The following is a 19,418-nucleotide window of genomic DNA, read 5'->3' as shown; positions in this document are numbered from 1 at the left end:
CTTTAATATCACTTAAAGCCTTTCTGCTCTCACCGTCCGAATTTCAGAACCTCAAACCAACTTAATTATTCTATTATCTTAGTATATGTCAAGTTATCAATTTCTATGTGATATTTTAAGGTGAGCAAGCGTTTAAGCACACAGAGGTTATCGCGATCCCCTCATATGAGACGTGGACTGATGCATGGCGCTTCCAAAAATTCTGGCCAGTCTTCAGCCACAGGAAGCCAGCTAGGCAGCGCAACAGGTAAATTTAAGCTTGTTTTTTCTTTTGTTTATTTTTAAGGAATGGTATGATTGATATAGAAGAGTTAACCAGGGTTGGTTCCAGGATTTGGCATTATATTGGAGCTCAACTGGGGGCACAACATCGGAACTGCACTTTGTCCTGCAAGACCTAAATATTGAAGGTTTATTTGTGGTTTACGAGAGATTTGGTCTGCCCTAAAGAACATTTTGGCTTTTTTCGGTCTTAAATACGTGTCTCCATTATTGACATAAACATGTTAAACTACGAAAAGTTTAGGAAATTGGCTTACGTAGTAAGTTGGCTTTACTAGTGTCCTTTATATGAGGCATTGAGACTATGACCCTGTTGTCCCATTATGTTTCATTTAAATCATAAATATAATGATTTTTTTTACAGATTACAGAAGTTTGCTTTTATTATGTTTTACTGTTGCTACAACATTTGATATGACTTACGTTTCAGCATTTTTCTTATCTAAGTTAAGACCAAGACACAGTATAACTGAAGAAGACGTTGACTCCCCCACAAAGTGTGCCCCTGGGGTCAGAAACCAAGGGCTTAGCCCCACCCCATTTCCAAACCCATTTGCCAAAATGGCCTCCTTGTTTAAGCCCAAAACGCCCGAACCTCGAACAAGCAGTCCGCATGATTATCATACAAATTTGACGCCCGATTCTGCCCATGAACTGTCAAAACAAAACATGGAAATTCATAATAACACTCAATCAGAAGAAGACAGTTTTACCAACAACAAAACAGCTAACCTTGGTGGACTGTTCAAATCCAAGCAGCGTAAGATATCTGAAAACACAAATGAAATCAATGAGACAAAAGACTCCGGATCAGATGTTTCGGGAAATCGACGTCCAGGTTCTCCGAATAAATTTGCTGGTGTTTTCAAGCAAAAATCCAGACGAAACTCTATACAAGACAACAAGGAAAACAAGCCACAAATTGTTAGCAAAAAGATGCCTTTCTCAAAATCAAAGCCTGTTTCCCAGAATTCACTTGGAGCCGCGTCAGGTCTAGCACAGTTTCTTGAAATACAGATGAAAGGTACCGGGTGGTGTTCAAAACCCCTCACTTTTCCCCATTGTGTGGTTTCACTGTCAGAAAATTGCAACAAAGGTTTACAACCAGCATGCTTCAGTTCTTTAATACTGAAAATAAACTGTCAGTCTTCCTGATTTCCCACACAAAATGTTTAACCTTCCTTTTCAGGACTCACTGTCATAATATTGGATTGAATTTTTGTTCATTACTGCATGAACGCTGAGTAGCATTAATTAACGATGCACTTTGATTACTCAAATATAAGATTTAACACATGAAATAGAATTGTTTTAATATACCAAAAAGGATGAACAAATGTTGAAAACAATAGATCTTTGATGGAGGATGCCTAGTTTGATTTGAAAGAAAGGTACAGAAAACACAGCTTTTAGTTTTTAGCTTTTAAATACACGGTTATAATATTGTTAATAGTAATTAATATTTTCCATAAGTGAATTATTTAGTAAGTATTTGAGGGTGTATCACTCAAAATGTGTGTTTGTTTTACGTGTGTATGTATAGATTTTGAATAAGAAAGTTACTTTTAAAAAAGCATACTGTGGGTATAAGTTTTACTTTGTTTATACAAGTTTTGTGCATATCTGAGCAGTTTAATGTTTCATGTTATGATCATTCTGTATGAGGTTTTCCTGACCAATTCAGCTTTTGGTGCCAATCCCAATACTAAAAAAACATATACTTTTTCCTCATATTAAGTAAAAAACTAATTCCAAATTTTTGTTTTAAAAGGAACCCATATAATACACAATTGTCTAAAAATTAGACCACCAAAACCATTTTATGTCTAGAAAATTTGGTATGTTCTTCAGGAAACAAATTTTGTCACATTTGTTTGATCTTTTCTATTTTATAATGTATTCTTGTTCATTTCAAAATTTAGTCAAAATAACATGTTTTTCGGTGCCATTTCCAAAAATGGTGGATAAAAACACTGTTATTTCTATTAAATGATGTCTTTTTATACTGCACAGATATGTGTTTACTGGCAGCTAATTGTCGTTGTGTATGAATATGATAAATTGTTTAATGAATTATTATTTTAAGATTTTGAGATAGTGAGTTGAATATAATTATATGAATAATTGAGTTTAATGCATTCCGGCCCGTTTGGCCAACAGTGTGGAAACAACTCAATTTTACTTTTATGAATTAACTCTAAATTCAATTCTAAATAAATGTTATGTCCTTCCAGGCCTTAACACACTACCTGGCCAGTCGTTGAACGTTCGTAACCATGGTGATGGAGACCTCCTTTCTCCAAGGCTTGAAGAGGAGGATGACCCCGCATATAATCAAAGTAAAATATATTCAATAGTTGTAATATAAATATACATCACAAACATGAATTAAAGCTGATGGTAAAAAGTAAAACAAAAGTAAAAGAAATATTATAATGTCTCTGCTACTGAAAATAGTATGGGGTGACAAAAAAGTAATGATTTGGAGGGCCTTTGAGCTAATTTACATGTATTTGTTATTTATCTGCATTTTTTTCTTCCTTTAATCAAGACAGTTTATTTCAATAATATAACCGGTATTATAATTTAATGGTTAATTGTTTACCTTAAATTGAAAAGTAAATTTCACAAAGTTCCTAAATTGATTGTAATGAATTAATATGAGGCCTAAATATCATGTAATCAACTTACAGTTTTAATGGCTGGACTTTTTCAGGCATTTTCAAGTTCCTTGATGACTACTATGAGAGCCTTAAACGAGAGGAAGAGCAGACCCAGGCACCTGCTGGGCCTAACTCACCTTCGTCTACACCACCAGCCACGCCTAAAATAGAAAACAAGTAAGACTTACACTCCCTAAGTTATTTTCGTCCCTTTCAATTTAGGGGCCATTTTATCAAGAACTTTTGGAATTTTTAACATTGAATTGTAATGACTTAAAATCACTCCTAGGTTCAAAAAAGCTCTTTGAACTGTTGATGAAATTGTTCATAGTAAACTTAATAACATATCTTTATGAATGCTATATTGTCTCTTTAACCATACAACAAGAAGGTCAAGCATGTACCTCTCTTAAATCAGACAATAAATAGGTCAAGCATGAACCTGGCTTAAACCAGACAATAAGTAGGTCAAGCATTAACCTCTCCTAAACCAGACAATAAGTAGGTCAACAATGTACCTCTCTTAAATCAGACAATAAGTATGTCAAGCATGTACCTCTCTTAAAGCAGACAACATATAGGTGAAACATCAATTAAACCAGATAACTAGTAGGTCAAACATCTACTTCTTTTAAACCAGACAACAAGTAGGTCACCATATACCTCTTTTAAACAAGACAAGTTGGTCAAACATCTACCTCCATTAAACCAGACAACAAGTAGGTCACCATATACCTCTTTTAAACAAGACAAGTAGGTCAAACATCTACCTTTTTTTAACCAGACAACAAGTAGGTCAAGCATTTACCTCTCCTAAACAAGACAACAAGTAAGTCAAAACTCTACTTTTCTTAATCCAGACAACATGTAAGTCAAGCATATACCTCTCTTTAACCAGACAATAAGTAAGTCAAGCATAATGTTCATAGAAATTTATAAACCAAACCTGGATACATGTTTGTCTGAAACTTTTTGTAGATCAATTTATAAAAAGTACCCAGTCCTCTGCTGGGCTTTCTCTCCTTCTAAACTCAAACATAAATTAGATCCAGCTTTATTTTAGACCTTTGGAACTAGGTGAAGGTTACTGCTTGTATTTAAAAATATCAAACATTAAATGTGCCTGATTATACAAATTAAAAACTATTGCATCATTTCTTTGCTGTTTTTAGTTTTTGGTCCTTTTACACCTTTTCTTTATTTCGTCCTGTTTTGAGAGGCTTCAGTATTTTATCATTTGAAAACAACGTTAATTGTTAGTTCGCTAGGCTTTGAATGTGTCACCTGTCTGTTCTCCAAAAATTACAATTAGTAATTTTTTTACAGAAAAACAGAGGAACCGAAAAAAAGGAAAAAATCAAAGAAACGTGAAGATTCTGCGGTATGTTATAATTTTATATATATATATATATATGTCAGTATATTTCCAGTTTTGAAAAAAAACAGTTTGTTTATAACTTTGACAATGTTAAATGGCCCTGCAAATAAATTGTGGATGCCCTATATTAATTAAGTTTCAAAAATACAAAAAACACTGTCCAAATTTCATTTAGTCACTTAAAAGAAGATTCATGCTATTACTATTTAATTTTGTACTATTGCTTACATAAAAGTGTTTAATTTAAAATGAAAATATAAAATGTGTGATCAGTGTAATAATGGGAATATATAACTGCTTAAGCCGATCATTAGTATGTGGACAGTGTGGTACTTATTAGAACTGTCAATGAGCACTTTCAATTGAAACAAGACTAAAAATGAGCATTTTCAATCGAAACGAAACTGTTGTTACATTTTGTGATTCTGAAAGAAGAGTCCTCACAGAAATGAATTAATTTATTAAATGATTGATTTGTGACATTGTTCAGAACCAAAAGGAAAGACGAGTCGATGCCCGGGATTCAGCACGGGTGTTACGTGCAAGCGCACACATCGGCCGGGGAAAGAGGTAATATTCTGCTGGACGTTATATTTAAATTTAATTTTAGCTTGTCAGCATTGGTATAACACTTTGGTTAAAAAGGCTAAACCATTATGGTGGTACTGGTTTATCCATATTTGTAAATTGCAATACATGTGGTAAAGTGTTGGATATTTATAGACTTTTCCTAAAAAAATTATGAATCAATCATTATTATGATAGTTTCAGTTAACATTCGCAGGCTTAGTGTCAGATAATTGTAACTAAATATAGAAATAGAAGGCCTTACAACAGTCTTTGCCTGAACCCTCGAAATGATTGAAATGGGCCTATTACAGTTATATTATTATTATAACTTCAGCTCGGCTGCATTACAAGAATTTCAAGCCACCAAGCCCAGCACGAAGAAGTCTATGCTGACAGCGGACCTTCATAACCAGTTTGCAGAGAAGAGAGAGGAAAAAGCTTTGACCTTGCATGACATTCTTGACCATAAAGAGAGGTATGCTTGTCATTTACGGCCATTTTCAAAAACCAACTTGGGTCGAACTTAAGTTTAGGTTTAGCATCTGAGTAATTTGATTGGACTGTAAATAAAATAGCGAATAGACTGAATGGAATCACTGAGGTATATCTATGGATAAGAATAAGAACAATATTAAATACTTCCTAAGGGCCCATTTCAATGAAAATCCTAAGAAGACATTTTAAAATAGGAGTTACCTTGGGCCGTTTCATAAAAAATTCTAGATGCAGATATTGGCTAACAATTTATTTTCATTTTGCTTTAAGCCATAAAACATAACTTTCGAAAGTTAATATGGAAACTGCGATCTGATCATCTGCTCTTTTGCTAGCACTGTCTTATACCACTGTTTTCCAGATAATTATGAAAAATTTGCCCATTCCAAGACAAGAATAAAATAAATTGTCAAGTTACAGTCAAATTTTGAGAGTGCAGCTGTAATGCTGTTTTTAAATTGATTACAGCACCAGCATTACCAGGTTCCTATTATTTGCAAAGTGTTTGTTTATTTTGTCATTTTTATAATGTTCCAGAAGGCTTTTAAAAGTTTGATATGTCATACAGGAATATGATATTGTTTTCTTGAAAATGTCAGGAATCACTGCTTGCTATAATGTATGCAGATAAATCATACCAAATATATTGGGTCACAAGGCAACAAAATTTGAAATAATTGAAAATTGTACAATGAATAACAAGCTTAGTCATGCATCAGATTTGTTAAATTGCTCGATAATGGTGCTGTATCGATTTCTTAACTAAAGCAAAAAATACACAACCTGAAAATATATATGTTTAACATTTCTTTAACATGTTGACTAAATGAATGTTGTTTGTGAGTTTGGTTTGTGGTCGACAAGTCCAAAAATGGGTTTCCTCCAGGTACTCTGGTTTCCCCCACCACACAAAACCATTCTCTCACGTAACATCGTACCACCCAAAGTGATTAATATATTTTGTAAAATAAATAATTTTAAACCTATCGAATGTTGTTTCAGCCAACGTCTTGTGGTGTGCCAGAGCAAGTTTGTCAGTCTACAGGGTATGAGGCATGGGAGCAGTTTCCACCGAGCCGTGCGCGACATGCGCAGTGAGAGCTGGAATCGTCTGCGTAAACCTCTCAGCGAGAGGAACAAAACTGCACCAAAAGGAAATTGGTATAAATATATGTGTCTCATCATTAATTGTTGTTCATTTTGCACAAAGTTGGAAGATTTATTTAGGAAAATGTGCTGTTTCAAAGACACACAGATTAAACTGAACTTTAATTATAATTTCAATAACTCATTCTTTCTAGAAAATATTTTTGCACTATGCATTTATCAATAAGCCCAGACAAATAATTCATTAACCGGAGCAGTTTGACTATATTGCATGATACAACTAAATAAAATGATCTCTTGTTTTACTCAGAACAAAGTATACATTTCCCAGACTATTTCAATCATAGTTAAAATTGCAAAATCAGCCGATTGCTCATTGGTCAGAATGATCACATGACATTGAATGATCATGTGACACAAGCAGAATACAATATAGAAGAGTGTTTTTGATTGGTTAGTACAACAGTTTTATATCCACTTTGAATGGGGATCATTTTATTCATATTTGTATACAAACAATTATTTACTACAAATTTATAAGTAATATAATTAATAATCTGTATTTGTCTGTACAGGTACACGAATCTGGTTGACAAAATTCCAGATGAGCTTAAACAGGAATGGTTTTATGGGAAAATTCTCCAGAAGCTCGCAAACTTCGGCCTCGTAAGTTTTTCTTACTATTTTAAATAATTTTAATCAAAGTTTGTGTTGTTTAAATTTATAAGATAACTTATAAAGATTATAAGATGAAAGACTAAATTAATAAAGATCTTAAAGTTAGAGTAAAAATTTATTTACTTGATGTAAGATTTTGATTGTAAGTTTTCACATCACCATACATGCCATATTTCTGAGAGGCTTCCCAGGGGATTTTGGTCTGAATTCCAGGGGATTTTCATGTTTCACTAGGGGATTTTTACGCGGTGAAAATTTGCGCAATATCTGCATTTATAATATAACAATAAATACAGAAATATCCTCAGATTACTATAATTTTTGGACTTAGTCATCATGGTCCTTCATGGAATTTCACACTCATAATATTATTGATGCTTTCCACTGTCAACATAAGCAAGTTTTGAAAAAAAATCAAAAAAAAATCCAGGGGATATGGATCCCCCGGCTGGGGGGCCCAGGGGATGGGTCAAAATCCGGGGGATTTTTCCCCCCGCCAGGGGATATGGCATGTATGCATCACTAACAACAAGTTTAATCAGAGTTCTCATTTAGTTAGCATAATTGTTTTAAAAGCAGAGAGATTATTATTAAAATAAATAACCCTTTAACTAAAGGAGGTATAGTATCTAAGAAAATATTTTATATTGTTTAAGCTAGTCTGTTTTTAGAAGAAAGTGGCTGAAATATTGTCATAATTTTTATGTCTTTGACAACGTCTTCAGCAGTGTCTGTATGCAAAACCTTTACCTTTGACCATAACTCAATAACTGTTCAAAATTTTATATGAAGAACATGGTGCACCTGTTGCAAGAAACAATATGAATATGTTTATCAAGACCCATTACTCTAGCTTTATTAAACATTCAGTTATGCCCAGTTTCTGAAAGTGAACAAACTGAAATCTTTAGGTGTCGCTCAGCAGCCCTCTTGTTGAGTTCCTTTTTGCTTTAAATTAGTCTAATTATTAGAAGACAAACTAATGAATTATGTATTTATTTCTGCTTGTAGACTCAGAATCCTAAACTTTTCAGGTTTTTGATGCAGGCCTTTCATTTAATGATATGATACTGGTAAATCTTACTTCAAGCCTTTGCATTTGAGCCTTTCAAGGGAAATTGATATTTAATTTAAAGCCTTCATTAACCATCGATGGCAGTTTTTAATTTAAAGACAGCGTTAAACATTAATGACGGTGATTAACTTCAAGGCAGCATTAAACATTAATGACAGTGCTTTATTTAAAGACAGCATCAAACATTAATGACAGTGATTTATTTAAAGACAGCATTAAACATTAATGACAGTGATTAATTTAAAGACACCATTAAGCATTGAAAATAGTTTTTAATTTAAAGACAGCATTTGAAGTATTAATGACAGTTTTTAATTTAAAGACAGTATGTCAAAGCAACAGTTAAAGCATAAATGACACCGATTAATTTAAAGACAGCATTAATCATTAATGACAGTTTTTAATTTAAAGACAGCGCTGTATTAAGCATTGAAAACAGTTTTTAGTTTAAAGACATCATTAAGCATTAATGAATATAATATTAATTTTTGAAGACAGCATTATACATTTATGACAGTGATTAATTTAAAGACAGCATTAAGCATTACTGACAGTGATTAATTTAAATAATGCATTAGGCATACATGACAGTGATTAATTTAAAAAAAAAAGTATTAGGCATATCTAACAGTGATCAATTTAAAGAGAGTATTTAATATTGATTTTTGGCATTCATTTAAATAGCATTAAGATTGAAGACAGTCAATGATTTAAAGACGGCAAAAGCGTTGATGGCAATCATCAATGACAGGCAACATTTGATGTCAGCCATTGAATCAGTCAGTGTTTTAAAATTAAGTAAATTATCTCCCTATTTTCAATTTCCTTTGTAAAGCTCATCCTAAAGGCTTTTAACAGCTTACCTCTACACTGAAAGTGATAACAATTGTATTTTTGGGCGTTTTACAGAAAGTTCTGCTTCATGTTATTGGCAATTTCTGCACAAAGTCTGCTTGTTTAAATATATACTTGAATTTACTTTGTTTGAATCTTAACTTTAAGCTGATGCCTAACCATGGTGCTGTTTTCACGCATGGCTTGGACAAGATTATATTCAATTTTATACTAAAACTAACAATTACTCGATATTACCTAGATAAGTATGATGCGAATGGGAGCTTTTAGCTCTGCCTGGTCACTATAGGCGGTGGGAACGTCTTTGTCAGGGGTGGTGAAAGCAATCCATTGGACAACCATATTTTTTAAATATTTGCTCACAAAATATAATCCTGTTATTGGTCAATTGAATAATGGAGGACAACAAGTAACGGTTTAAGGTCATGCCTCTGTGACACTCCCCCCCCCTCCCCCCACATGAAACAAAATCTTACTTTTCATACAATAGTCTTTATAATTGTTTTAGAAGAACTGGGTTGGACTTCATATGTTACAGTTACTACATTTAGCCTAATTGAGAGTTAAAGTTAACATACCATAGACTAGATCATCTTTATTTTTTGTGAGTTTCATAAACATACTGTTAAGCTGGAAAATACAATCTATTTTTAGACGAAGACTTTTGGGTTATTTATTTAATTCTGAATTTATAATGTTATAGGGCATTGATTTCAGCTTCTATTTATGATGTTATACGGTGTTGATTTGAGCTTCTTTTTATGATGTTATACGGTGTTGATTTGAGCTTCTACTTGTGATGTTATAGGGTGTTGATTTGAGCTTCTTTTTATGATGTTATACGGTGTTGATTTGAGCTTCTATTTATGATGATATAGGGTGTTGATTTAATCTTCTTTTCAAGATGATTGTTGGTATATTTATGTGTGCTGTCTGATTGTAGCCATTTGCTCGAAAGGGAAGCACAATTGAACAAGCAATGGTTTGTAAACAGATTCAGTCTTTGTTTTGTAGATTTCATCAATATCCCTTTTTATTCCTTTTCCCTAGTTTTCTTTGTCATAAAATAATGTTTCATAAGTGCACATTCTTATGTACTTTATAAAAATAATTGAAATTTGTGGGTGACAATTATACGACCCATTTAGTTTATTTTTATTTATGTATTACAATATAGAATGTATCCATGTTCTTTTCTGTTGTAACTCTAAATGACATGTTTTCTTTTTGTTAATTCAAGTTTTCAAAATAGTGATGTTTTTTAACCTTTCTTTTTAGTCAATTTTTTGTATTCTCTTTTTCCACTACAGTTCAATACCCTTCATTCTTGTATCATATTTTTTTTAAAGGGACTAGACACCAGATGGTCTCAAATTTGGCATTATTTATACATTATTTCCTCAAAACAAGCCTAGAATTGTCAAAAGAAGCTAGTATGAGGCCAATAATACATCACATTACATGATTAGAACAATATTGTGCCTTAGCTGAGGTTACCTGTTCAAAAATAGCGTGAAAGATACATGTGTAGTAAGAGATGTGATACATCAACAAGTAAGATTCAAAGCTTTTTACACAATGATATCAAGTGTTCGACCATTTTCATTTTTTCTTTCAACGGTTTCATCTGGTGTCTAGTCGCTTTAATATATAGTTTTACATTCTTGGTCTGTTTTAGAATTATCTTTTTATCACAGACATTGTTTGAAATCAGTTTCACAAATTTTTCTTCCTATGATAGCCATGTGATGTTTTGGATGCATCTATAAATGGCTAGGGGCAACCATTGGCAATTGCAAAGGATTGTTATAAGTGAGGATCATAATTTATTGATAAAGCTATGTTGATGCATGACCGTGGTCTGTCAGTTGTATGTATATACATGTATGTAGGTGTTGTTTGGGCCAAGCATCGCCTTTTACCTGTGAAGAGGGACTATTTTTGAAATGTCAAGTACTGGGCTTGTCCCTGTTGTTTTCATTGTATTATTGTTATAAGTGTGAAGCACACAATTTTTACCTAGTTTTGCACTCTCTTTTGTGATCTTTTTAATACCTTTATATATGCATGCTCCATGACATACATTTTTCAACTCATGAACATGAATCGTGGTGATATATATGTCCTAGTTTTTTGTAAAAGAAATTGTGCATGAATTCATCTTTATGACAAAACCTCTGTAATGATGCTATCAAATATTAATCGTAGTAAATTGTATTAAGGTTTTAAAAAGTGTAGATACCAAATATCATTTAATATCCTAAACCTTAGATTTACATAGGAATTAAAACATATTGTTGAAACTAAATTTGCAGTGATTTATTTCAACAATGACCTTCTTGATGTACTGAAGATACTTACTAGTGATATACCTTGCAAAGAAAACCATCGGTCAGTAAATAGATCAAGTGGTACACTAAAACGTGTTGAAAGTTTTTAATTAAGTTAGTAACAGTGTGTGTATACCACGTGATAAATTGCATCATAAATGCTACAACGGAAGGCAATATTTTGATTTGAAAAAAGACTTAAAACAAAGATAACTTCACTATTTCTTCACCATTTTAAATGAAACAAAGCACAGTCTACGCCGCTAACAGAGCCCTGCCTTCAGTATTTATTAAAGTTTGATTGAGGGTTTGGTTTCTTAAAACACTTCAACAATCCTTTTCACAATACGGCCGTCTGACAGAGCACTGTCAAAACATTATTTTGGAAACAGATTTGTCGAAGTGTTTGATGACACTAATGGCCTTATCTAATTTCGGTAATAAAACACATATGGGGCTCTTTAAGCAGCAGAGACAGTCCTTTGTTTTATTTAAAATGGTGTTGTTAAAGAAAAGTTATATATAATCTTTGATTTAAGTCTTCATTTTAAGCAAAATATTGCCTTCCGACTAAGACAGTTACCCTTGGCAGCACTGAGATGTGGCATTCAGTTTATGCCAGAAAGGAACACAAATTGGTATCAATTAATTAACTTATTAGAATATTTCAAGGAGTACAAAATAGTTTAATGCAAAAAAAATAAAAACAACAACAATTATAACGCATTATTTATAATGATTAAATCAATCAACTTTAATAACCAAAACAAACAATGATATAATTTGTGTACAGATATAATATTATATTAGCAATTTTTTGCGCTTTGTTAACAGTGAGATTTGTAGCCACATTACAATATTTATTTAAAAAAAAGAATTCAAGCAATTATCTTTTTATCTGTACACAGATTCAGAGATCATATGCTTTTTTTTGTTTTGATCATTAAAGTGAAGTGAGTTCAACACAATAATGCATTTAAACTTGGAAAACATATTTTGCATCAACTTATATTGTATGCCTTTAAAGCTGCACTCTCACAGATATACCATTTTTACAACTTTTTTTTATTTTTTGTCTTAGAAAGAGCAAATTTTGGCTTAATATCTGTAAAAGCATTGTTAAAAGATTGCTGACAAAAGATCAGCTCGCAGGTTTTCATATTTCTGTTAAAAATTAATGTTTTATGGCTTAAACCGTTACTAACGGTTTAAGAAGAATGCATAACACATCAATTTTTGAACTTAATTATAAATTCTGCGATCTAATTTTTTGTCAGCAGTCTTATTGAACTGGTTTCCATGGATTTTCGCAAAAGTTGGCTCGTTCCAGGACAAAAAATAAAAAAAGTTGTCAAAACATTCATTCTGTGAGAGTGAAGCTTTAATGTAACTTAAAACCTTTGTGCTCTCATTTCTGTACTTACTTGTTACAGGTGGAAGGGACGGGAAAACAGAGCATCTTTAAATTTATCAAAGTACTGGAAGGATTGAGGTCATGGGAGATTTGTAGCCCGGATATTTCCGCTGCAATCGAGTTTTGTCGAGAACACATTGTCAAAATGACAATCGATGAGTATGAGGAATGGTTTTCCCAGAAATTCCCAAAAGTAACGCGACCACAGACGGCGCCCCCTGCTGCAAGCAAGACAGAACGACCCGGGCACAAGCCTTCATCTGCTGCTAGTTCTCGACCACGAAATGGGGCAAGGCCGACGCAGTCAGCATTTACAAGACGTGTTCAACGATAATTTTATATATTTCGGTTTAAAAACAATTATGATAGATTCAAAATCAGTCTTTATAGTGCATTTCTAAAAAGGTTGTAATACTCCTAGCTTTGGTACTGTAAGCTACAGAGCATTTGATATCTTTACTATTGTATAGTAATTAGGAAAACTTATTAAATTTTATTTGTCGACTTCTTTATGAGTTAAATATATTTTTATTTATTTATTTCACTATTGTTACAAAATTATTCCAGCTTTTTTAAGAATATATAGATTACATTTTGGCTTTGTATTTAATTTAAACACCAAATAGTTTGAAATATATTGCCTAAAATCAATTCAAAACAGGATTTGTCTTTGAAATCTATGCAAATTTATTTGGCCTATGTACTTATGTTTAAAAATAAAGTTCAGTTTGACAGCTGAGATGTGATTTTAAGAGGAGTATTCCATGTCATTATAAAATACATATCGTTTGTTTAAGGTTATTTTGTTGTTCTTGTTTTTTGTTTGTTTTACAAAAACACCATACACGTCTGTGATTTATCAAATAGTAGCTAGATGTTCAAATTATGTAATTGATATATTAACTGTGATATAGATATCTATTCTATACTTAGAGTTTGTTTGTTTTTACTTGTACTATTTATTGAGTGGTTTGTTTTAAAATGTTCCAATTCATTTTTTAAGCTCATAAAATCAAAAGTTTATACATGACTAAAATCGCAAAATGTAAATACTTTGAAGTTTTTTCAAAGTTTTGCACTGGAATTCAGTACCATTTTTATCCTTACCCTTAGACAGTCCTAAGCGACTCCATTCAGTATTGCAGTGGTCTAAATTAACACAAGCCCACTAGCCCTGCAGTGGTAAAATATGTTTCGGGCTTGCTCAAATTATGAATTTAATATAGCAGGGCTTGTTCAAAAATTTGATGCCAAGCAATAGTATAAGAATTTTGTTCATCCAAAAGTCTTATTTCAATGACTGTTATTGGTAAAATAATTCTACAGTACAATCAAAACACTGGGATTCTACTCTTAAACTGAAGTTAAATCCCTGGGTGGTATTTAATATTCAACTTAGAATAAGTTTATGGTTATACATCATTGAGTTCATTCACTCTATATGTCAGTTATTAATAACCAGTGATCCGATTAGCTACACCGTTCATAGATCCAATATTGAATACCACCCCTGGTGTTGTAAACTCATATTCATTTTATGCTTGTGACTGTTAAAAATATATTTGAAACTGTTATTTATTAGATCTAATAGATAATATATGTTATGAAATATCAGCATTATATAGCCAGTATATAATATATAAACAGTATTTCATCTAGTTTCATATATTGTTATTTTTCTTGGAGAGAAACTCATATTATTTATTTAGAGTATACATGTTTGAAATATATGTTGAAATATACCACTATTGATTTTTTCTCATTGTGGTTTGATTATGGTCTGTTTGTTATTTTATATGTTACAAACTGAATATCATGATTGTGATAGTTTTTGTTTAAGTATTTGTGTCATCAACAGCTAAGAGTGTGATGCTTTGTAGCCAAAAGAAGCTATTCATAACACATCTTAAGTAATTTCTTAACTTAAGTCAAATTCCAAAAATGTTCTTTTTATCAAACTAAAATTTATGTGTTTTCAATCAAGTTAATGAAAGTAAAATTTTATGGAAATTATCAAATTATTATATCACATGACCAGTGTGATTTTAAGTTAACTTTGGAAAATGACTTAAGTTTGGAAATAAGATGTACCGGGGTACAAAAAATACCTGCACTGTATTTCATCAGTATTAATTAAACCATGACGAAATACTTTATGGCGAAAATACATATCAATGAGATTCATGAACACAAGTCCAAAGCCTAAAAACAAGTATATTGTAAGGTATTTCAATTGAAATCTGAAAAAGAAATATGTTGAAGTGTTATTATTATTTATTTATAGATATTGACAATGCAGTTGTGATGCCATGTAACTTTAAAATCAAAATGTTGTTTTCAAAATACATTTACAATTTCTACATATATACATGTATTTGGATGTGAAATAAAATGTATTTTAGCTTTTTAATTAAACAAACCTTTTTACAAATGTTAGTATAAAAAATAGTCAGCTTCATAATGGATGTATAAGGTAGCAGTAAATTATGATTTCTTTCTCTGTTGCACCACTATTATTGCTTTCTGCTATCATTTTGTGAAATAAATTTGATCTTACACTGAATTCAAGAAATTCTCTGTTGTCTCTATGCTAAGATTTAAGAACAATGCCATTTTTATTACTAGTAGTAGTAATTGTAATGTCTGTATTGTCACATAATTTTAAAAAAACATTCAACCCAGCTAAGTCAACACTAAGCTACTTTTATCAAGCAATACAGGGACTAAATATAAAAGAGCACTGAAATTGTTATTTTACATTTTCACTGCAATGAAATTAACTGCAATGAAATTAATATGTTATTTTCACTGATAAGCGGAAACGTGAAATTAATATATAATTATTTAAAATTATATAAGTTAAAAGTGTAAATCTTATCAACCTGTTGTTATACATGCTTTGTTTATAAAAAAGTACAACTTAATGGAAAGTTATAATACTTGTATTTGTTAAAAAATATGGGGTATTAAATAATCAAAACATAAGTATGTTCTTGTTGATGATTCTGTAGTTAGGACTGAGCTTTTACAGTCACTCCAGAAATGAAGAGTCCTTCAACATTCACTTCTGGAATACATGATAAAGGAGTGTTCTTACTGTCACTCCAGAAAGAAGGAGTGCTTTTACAGTCACCCCAAGAATAAGGAGTCCTTTTACTGTTACTCCAAGAATAAGGAGTGCTTTTTACTGTCACTCCAAGAATAAGGAGTCCTTTTTACTGTCACTCCAAGAATAAGGAGTCCTTTTTACTGTCACTCCAAGAATAAGGAGTTCTTTTTACTGTCACTCCAAGAACAAGGAGTCCTTTTACTGTCACTCCAAGAATAAGGAGTCCTTTTTACTGTCACTCCAAGAATAAGGAGTCCTTTTTACTGCCACTCCAAGAATAAGGAGTGCTTTTACTGTCACCTCAAGAATAAGGAGTGCTTTGACAGTCACCCCAAGAATAAGGAGTGCTTTTACTGTCCCTCAAGGAATAAGGAGTGCTTTTACTGTCACCCCAAGAATAAGGAGTGCTTTTTACTGTCACTCCAAGACTAAGGAGTCCTTTTACTGTCACTCTAAGAATAAGGAGTGCTTTTACTGTCACTCCAAGAATAAGGAGTGCTTTTTACTGTCACTCCAAGAATAAGGAGTCCTTTTTACTGTCACTCCCAGAATAAGGAGTCCTTTTTACTGTCACTCCAAGAATAAGGAGTCCTTTTACTGTCACTCCAAGAATAAGGAGTCCTTTTTACTGTCACTCCAAGAATAAGGAGTCCTTATTACTGTCACTCCAAGAATAAGGAGTCCTTTTACTGTCACCCCAAGAATAAGGAGTGCTTCGACAGTCACCCCAAGAACAAGGAGTGCTTTTACTGTCCCTCAAGGAATAAGGAGTGCTTTTACTGTCACCCCAAGAATAAGGAGTGCTTTTACTGTCCTACAAGGAATGAGGAGTGTTTTTACTGTCACTCCAAGAATAAGGAGTGCTTTAAAGACACTACTTATTCCTGGAGTGACTGTAAAGACATTCCTTATTCCTGGAGTGACTGTAAAGGCACTCCTTTTTCCTGGAGTGACTGTAAAGACACTCCTTTTTCCTGGAGTGACTGTAAAGACACTCCTGGTTCCTGGAGTGACTGCAAAAGCACTCCTGATTCCTGGAGTGACTGTAAAGACATTCTTTATTCCTCATATGCTTGTAAAGGCATTCCTAATTCCTGGAGTTACTGTAAAGACATTCCTTATTCCTGGAGTGAATGTAAAGACATTCCTTATTTCTGGAGTTACTGTTAAGGTGTTCCTTATTCATGAAGTGACTGAAAAAGCACCCCTTATTCAAAGAGTGACTGTAACAGCACCCCTTCTACATGGAGTGACTGTAAAAGCACTCCTTTTTTCCTCAGGAGACTGTAAAAGCAATCCTTATTCCTTTCCTTGAGTGGCAGTAAAAACATTATTTATTCCTGGAGTGACAGTTAAAGCATTCCTTATTTCTGGAATGTCACTCCAGGAATAAGGAGTGCCTTTACAGTCACTCCAGGAATAAAGAGTGTCTTTACAGTCACATCAGGAATAAAAAAATGTCTTTACAGTCACTCCAGGAATAAGGAATATCTTTACAGCAGCTCCAGGAATAAGGAATGTCTTTACTGTCACTCAAGGAATAATGAATGTCTTTACAGTCACTCCTGGAATAAGGAATGTCTTTACAGTCACTCCAGGAATAAGGAGTGCCTTTACAGTCAGTCCAGGAATAAAGAGTGTCTTTACAGTCACATCAGGAATAAGGAATATCTTTACAGTCACTCCGTGAATAAGGAATATCTTTACAGTAACTCCAGGAATAAGGAATGTCTTTACAGTCACTCCAGGAATAAGGAGTGCTCTTACAGTCACTCCAAGAATAAAGAGTGCCTTTACTGTCACTCTAGGAATAAGGAATGTCTTAACAGTCACTCCAGGAATAGGGAATTACAGTTACTTCTGACACTCGAGAAAAATGAGTGTTTTTACGATCATTTGAGGAATAAGGAGGTTTTTCACAGTCATTCCTGAAATAAACCAAGGTCGCTTTAGTGTTGGTGTGTCGGCGTTGTAGCAGCTTGGATAAGGGTTTGCGTGCGAATCACTGTTTTGTTAAATTTAATTCAAGATCCGCACAACTAGACGACGTGTCTGGTATCTTCTATCGCCCTCCTAGTTCTGTTAAAAACTAATAAAACAGTCGATTTCAATCTTAACATTGTAGTTGATAATTCAGGGTGTAAAATTCATTCTCTATCACAGCAGTTTGAAATGTATCTCCGAGCCAACACATTTAACTGAGCTTTCATCCTCGACTTAAGATCTATTGTTTGTTTCTTATTCAAACTCTCTATTCCATAGTGGGAATGGTGCCTTTTTTCGAGCAAAATATTCGCTTACATTGCCCTGGATTTAATTTTTTTTCAGATATCAATAATCAGTACAGAAAGTATGTTGTCGCAAAATAATGAAATATGAAACTATGGCAACTATGATCAATTACGAGAAGCTTTTGGATACAAATTGGACAAATATGAGGAATACTAATATAAACTTGTTTACCTTCTATCTTACCCAAACTTAATCATTCTGATATTTCCGGTAGTTGCATTCCACGGCAAGGTAGTTCATCTTTATTCTTATGAACCTTCTTGGATAAACGCTAACATTAACTTAAAATCCGACAGCTGAAACCGGCTTTTAGAAAGCTTAACTCTCGAACAATCCGTCACTTTTGCTTAGATTTCGCGGCTTGCTAAATAAGGTAGTTGCTGTCGTTCGAATTTCTAAATCGTTTCATTTTGATAAACTTGGCTCGAAACTCAAACCTAGGGAACTCCGGTCAAGGGGCTGTCAGAAAAATCGTTTATTACTCCGGCATTCCGCCACTAGTAAATCCAATAGATGGTGAAATTGTTATGGACGAACAAGAAAAGCTGATATTTTCAATGATGTTTTTGTCCGTCAAACATACGTTGACGATTCAATTCAAATAGTCCCACAATACGATTTTGAGGCTGAGTAAGGAAAACTTGATCCCATATTTATTCTACCATCTGAGGTAGAGGATGCAATAAGTTGTCTCTCAACAAAAACATCGGATCCAGATGACATTTACAATCGTATCCTGCGTAAAGCTTCTGTTCTATTAGGCCAACCTTTATGTGCATTGTTCAATGTTTCGCTTATTTCTTCTGTTGGACCCTCAGAATGGTCATGCTATAATTTCTGCGCCGTCTTCAAAAAGGTGATCATTCAAAGCCTTTTTTGCTAACCAGCTAACTATTATAATATATTTTGTCCAGCTCTCGACGATAGTATTGAAATAAGAGTTGTCTTTTTCCATATAGGTAAAGCATCTGATAAAGTTTGGCATCGTGGTCTACTTTACAAACTTGAACGAGCAGGACTACATGTGGTCGTTAATTGTCCTGGTTTTCCAACTTCTTAGAAAATAGGTCTCATCACTTTGTAATTCCAGTAGCTACTTCATCATTATATGAGATCGAAGCGGGAGTTCCACATATATCAATACTGGGTCCTCTTTTAGTCCTTGTATAT

At 33.0% G+C, this 19,418-nt stretch overlaps 1 protein-coding gene across 13 annotated transcripts in view; it reads left to right on the top strand.

The window, feature by feature from the left end:
- LOC128206146 (coiled-coil domain-containing protein 60-like) overlaps positions 1-15,818 on the top strand; it is a 44,671-nt gene extending 28,853 nt beyond the window's left edge. For 11 of the 13 annotated variants that reach the window (XM_052908430.1, XM_052908429.1, XM_052908434.1 and 8 more), the window contains 10 exons: positions 121-247; positions 2,517-2,621; positions 2,999-3,122; positions 4,272-4,326; positions 4,814-4,893; positions 5,228-5,368; positions 6,391-6,549; positions 7,071-7,161; positions 8,208-8,246; positions 12,867-15,818. In XM_052908430.1, coding sequence (XP_052764390.1) covers positions 121-247; positions 2,517-2,621; positions 2,999-3,122; positions 4,272-4,326; positions 4,814-4,893; positions 5,228-5,368; positions 6,391-6,549; positions 7,071-7,161; positions 8,208-8,246; positions 12,867-13,181 — 1,236 coding nt within the window. In that variant the 3' untranslated portion in view covers positions 13,182-15,818. Of the gene's footprint in view, positions 1-120; positions 248-2,516; positions 2,622-2,998; positions 3,123-4,271; positions 4,327-4,813; positions 4,894-5,227; positions 5,369-6,390; positions 6,550-7,070; positions 7,162-8,207; positions 8,247-10,046; positions 10,086-12,866 lie in introns of all 13 variants that reach the window. The other 2 variants (XM_052908425.1, XM_052908431.1) reach the window with 2 other exon arrangements.
- Positions 15,819-19,418: the final 3,600 nt, after the last annotated feature.

Source organism: Mya arenaria, chromosome 10 (genome assembly GCF_026914265.1).
Source record: "Mya arenaria isolate MELC-2E11 chromosome 10, ASM2691426v1".
NCBI lineage: Eukaryota > Metazoa > Mollusca > Bivalvia > Myida > Myidae > Mya > Mya arenaria.
This window is presented reverse-complemented; position numbering and strand designations above follow the sequence as displayed.